Source organism: Nannospalax galili, unplaced genomic scaffold (assembly GCF_000622305.1).
Source record: "Nannospalax galili isolate Female #2095 unplaced genomic scaffold, S.galili_v1.0 scaffold287, whole genome shotgun sequence".
Taxonomy (NCBI): domain Eukaryota; kingdom Metazoa; phylum Chordata; class Mammalia; order Rodentia; family Spalacidae; genus Nannospalax; species Nannospalax galili.
The window spans coordinates 432208-437407 of NW_008357493.1; the positions used below are offsets into that span (position 1 = coordinate 432208).

A 5200-nucleotide genomic window follows, 5' to 3' on the forward strand; every position below is an offset into this window, starting at 1 on the left:
ACAGCAGCAGCTTCCCCCCTCCCCAACAGGGACCTACAGACTTTGGAGCCCAAAAAGGGGACTGAGCTGATAAGCACCTTGACCTTTGAAGTCAAGAGAAAAAAACTCTGCTGAGAAGCAGCCTGCCTTTCCTCTGACCTCCAAAGATAAGATAAGCAGATTCTGCCTGATAACCAGAGATTTTAGAAGTTGTTTATCACAACAGCTTTTCTCTTGTCTTAAGAGGGAAAAAGTAAACACTTCCAGACCCTAATCCTACCTGCTTTTCCTGCTTCCCCCTCCCTGATTTCTCCCCCAAACATTCCCCCCTTCCCCACCCCAAAGGCCCCATATGTAAAGTCCCAGCTCACAACCCCTGAGCTGACATCTTTCCCTTCCCGAGGGAAAGGTGCCCCATGCGCTTTCCCTTCCCTGACATCTTTCCCTTCCCCGAGGGAAATGTGTCCCGTGCGAAATAAAGCTGTATCCCGCTGTGAATTTTATCTGCGCACTCGCTCTCCATCCCAATTTTTAACCTATCAGAAAAGACAATGTAGTCCTTCAAAAAATGTGTGAAGCAAATCCTCAAGTGAGTCATGAAGATGACCAATAAGCAATAAAGGAAGTTCTCCTTAATAACCACACAAATGTAAACATGCAAGTTAAGGCAAAATGATGCAACATTCAGTCAGAAAATTGTCAAAATGTTAAAAAAAAATCAAACAATATCAAGCACAAATGAGCACACAAGAGCAAAGCTATCTCAGCCACTACCTTGTGGAAGATAAATAACTGCAGTCCTTTTGAGCAGACATCTGCCAATTTTCTTTTAGTGGCTCATACAGGAAATATTTTAGATTTTGAGGCCATAAGGCCACACTGAGAGAATTATGTAAGTTCTTACTGACATAACCATTTAAAGATGTAGAGACCATGTGTAACTCATAGCCTGTACTAATCTTGATGGTGAACCAGATTTGGTACTTGGATTGAGAGAACTTTGATGGACAGCTACTACGGTAATATCCAAATCTGGATATAGATCCTAAAGAAAGTATCACATGACTCTAACAGTGTAGAAGCCTATTGCAGCACTCACGCCTAAGACTTTGGAAAACAGTCTAAATCCCCATCTGTAGAAGACAGAAAAGAGGGTGGACTAGTATATGACTGTATATCCTAATGACCTCAGTATTAGCTTCAAATGTGTTAAGTTAAAAAGACCTAAAAAATAAAATTAGATAAAAGCTTAACTGCAGAATATATATTGAGTGTGATATCATGTGTTCTTAAGATCATTTCTATTAATGACTTGTCAGGAGAAGGACATGTGACCACACAGAGCTTACTCTCAGTATCGTGTATAACACCCGGGGATGGCTGCCAATGCACGTGGAACAGGGCCTCAGAAACTAAATTGCTTAATATTAATCTTCAAAATTTATAAAATAAAGTATATTTAGACCATGAGCTTAAATATTAAAACTGTAGATACATATGTGTGGTCAATCTCTGCATTTCATTAGTTTGAACAGACATTTATCTTTACATTGTAACAGCTCTGAAATAGGAATGAGCCTTGTTATCTGTGTGTACACTTTAGTTATTATTTTCCTTAGTGTTATACAAAATGCATTTTTCTACTATTGATAATGGGTTGGATCTGGATGATAGAGTCATACTAAATTCTTCATAGCTGCTGTTTTGGAGAAAAAGTGTAAAGAAGGGAGAGAAAGGAAAAAAAAGAATTGGATTAGGAAGGACATACATGGTATGTCAAGCTTATCAACAGTACTTTACTGCTATAAATTAAAACACTAACATTATACCATTTTAACATTTATTAAGATACAGTTTGAAATGTGCACAGTGTCTTATTTAAACTTAAAGGAACTAACTTTTTGTGGTAACTAAAATTATACTTTTACAATGTGGTTAAAGCATCTTCAAGAATGCAAGGATAGTTTACATAAAATGTGATAACTTTGGAAGCTATGTTAGCCATTATTATTCTTACTTTCAGATATAACACAGCAGAGCAACCACAGAAGTTGACTGATGCATCCAAAATCACATGTCTAGTCATTAGTAAAGCTAAAACCAGAATCTAGATCTTTGGGTTCCAGTTTCACGTTCCTGTCTACCCTGTATTTACTATACTTCTTTTTGTTGGCACATACTTGAGTACTTTATAGCCTTGCACAATTGTCAATAAACTAAAAAATAATGTCAATGCTTAGTTTTTGACTTAGAAAATTAAAAACTACAATGAAAACATGATAAATGTTTCTGGCACATAAATAAGTAGAACAAAGGGGGTGTAATTAAATATGGATTTCCAAATCCCAAGCATCTTTGGGTATTCCTAAGTGTGCTGCAGTCAATGCCATATTTGGTACCCAGGAAGCATATTTAGGTTGTCTGAGAAGGCTACGCACCCAATATTTTCTTTAATTATTGAGTTATCTTTGTAGAATTTCAGTTGAAAAAAAAAATCCTTTACTCAGTCATCTACTAGGACAGTTACTTTTTTACTAGCTTTATACTTCTTTATTCTGACTTAATCAAATCAGGTGGGTGTTTATAATCTGCAATGAGGAGAGCAAACAGTAATAGTATCTTAATAGGAAAATAATTTTATATCAGAAAACAAGTAGATCAATGATTCTCATGCATTGATGATGCTATTGAATGTATCCTGCATTTAACTCATGGGCAATAGTTTTTAAGCAATCTTGTCTTAGAGTGACATAAGACATAGCAGGTGCTTAATAAACATTAGTAAAGCACATGCGTGAATGAAAAAACTGAATAATGGATAAAAAAACTGGTGACATAGATGTAAATATTCTGGAAGGAAGGATACAAAGGCTCTAGAGGTAAGGTCCTGTATACACTTCCCAGACACATGTCAGCTCTTGAAGTCAGGCTTCCACTCCTACTATGCAAAGCCTACTTCGAAGTGCTTCTAGCTGTGAACCATATTATTATGTAACTAAATATCTGTACGAAGGTTTTGATGGACCTGTGTTAAATTTCGAAATCTTTTGCTTACAGTAGAAGCCACTTCTAAGTTATCACATCTCACTTGTCAAGTACTAATTCAACTCATAATAATTTAGAATCCAAAGGACCTTCGAGCAGATAAGTGGTTTGTGTTATTTGAGTGAGTCTTTCATAGAGGTTAAGCTGATGTTGACATGCTCAGCAGCACCTTCACACTTTAATATCTGGGGGGGTAACAAGCAGGTGTTTTAAGACTTCAGGTTTTAAGACTAGACAGAGGAGTGACCATTGTGACTGCCATTTATGCTTGAAGTGACATTGGGCATCTTAGTAAACTTCTATGAGCCTCAATTTCATCATCTGCTATGTGAGAATATTTTCTTACCAGATTGTCCCAAAGATCAAGAATAAAATTGTAAAACATTTTGCCACTTGATAAGTAATAGCGGTTGTATTCATTTCATTTGTTCTTAACAAAGGATTACACCTAGGTCCCTAATTTAGGGCTGTTAAAGCATTACACTATAAGATTAAATAGGAACAAATATATGATATGGATCTGAAGAGTAGGTAATAGGAAGACCTGAGAATTACTTCCTTAGTATATAGAGGCTGTATTTTATAGTTCCTTTTCCTTCTTTTTAATAGAAAATGAAAAAAAAATTGACTGAAGGGAAAAATCTGTATGTATAACAGAAACAAATTTTTCCTGGGTTTTATTTTGGCATTTGGTTTTCTGTGCTTTTACAATACTCTCAGGTACATGTTTTATATTCTTTCTTGTGCTTCACTGAATCACACACAGCACAGAAATGCTGCTGATTTCTAATTAACCAACTGTACCATGAGGTCTCCAGCTACTGTCCCCAGTTTAATTGCAGCTGTGAATAGGATGTGATGAAATTGAAGAGAGCATCTCTACATGACAAAAAATACAGTAATAATGCAGTTTAAGATTGATCTGTAGATTTCCTACGTGTGAATGTGTAGGGTAGCAAAATTGGTATGTGACTCTGAGGTTTCCATTTTGCTTTGATTCGTATTCCCTCACGCAAACACTTGTACCTGACAGAAACAACTTCTCAGTTAACAAACCTGAAAGCTAGTCTTTAAGTAGTTCTTTGATTTATAGGATTTAGAACAGTCTTATCCAATGGGACGATTCTGTGTTTATTCATTGGCTTTGGCTTTGAGATTGACAGCAGCTTAGATGTCTGTCTATGCTAATCCCACTGTGAATTTCAAGATACAATTCAAAAGAAAGGATAAACTCACCAAAGTGGCAAAGAGATGATAGAGAATGAAATAGATGGCGACCACAGGTGCCCACATATGTCCCACAGCATTGAGCGTCTGATCCATCACATCCACCCATCCTTCCTGGGTGAGGATCTGGAACATGGACATGAATGCCTATAGAGGAAGAGTAGAGGGTCACCCAACAACATCACATCAGAATGCACTTAAAATCACCCAGTGATGCTCAGCTGAGGACTTTGACATTAGCATTATTGATTCGTTTCTGATCAGTCAGGGGGAAATAGTCCAAGCAACATGGGAAAGAGCTGAGATCTTAAAACTTTTATATCAAACATTTCAACTTAGAAAACTAATTACCCTAAATTAAAGATCATCCTTTCAGGGGTGAATATTTATAGTAACTTAGAAAAAAATTCTCTATCTTTGCTCATTCAGATTTTATTTTTACCCTTTTCAGCAAGTTATTTTAAAATTCACAAAAGATTATTTATTTAGTTGTACTCCTGTTGCTAAGAAATTTTTACAGTGCATTATATTTGTCTAAAGCATATAAAAGAATAATAACCTTAATTTTGTTTTTATGCTATCCATCTATCAAATGCTTTCAGTTATCATATTAAAAACATGTGACTCCTGGAGAAAAAGAAATATTTCTGAGTGCTATTGCCATGCTGAAAGACTTAACAAAGATACATTTTCCACAATATTTAAAAAAATTTAAGGCACAGAATCAAGACCACAGAAGTCCAGACTAAAATAGGAAGATATTCAAACAAAAGCCAACCAGGCTAAAAGATTCATATTTTTCCTGAAAATCTCTTTGGCTGTTCAATTTGGTAAATGTATTTATAATTAAATATATGAGTATCTATCATGCATATATTGGTGGTCAGCAAATACTTCTTTTTAAAAATATTTTATTTATTATTTTTATTTTATGTGTATGCGTGTATTG

General features: G+C 35.5%; 1 protein-coding gene across 1 annotated transcript in view; it reads right to left on the reverse strand.

The window, feature by feature from the left end:
- Nucleotides 1-5200, reverse strand: part of Nalcn (sodium leak channel, non-selective) — a gene marked incomplete in the record, with an annotated part of 412798 nt that overhangs the window by 165850 nt on the left and 241748 nt on the right. The window contains 1 exon segment of the mRNA XM_017794878.1: nucleotides 4261-4398. Within this exon segment, the coding sequence (XP_017650367.1) occupies nucleotides 4261-4398 (138 nt within the window).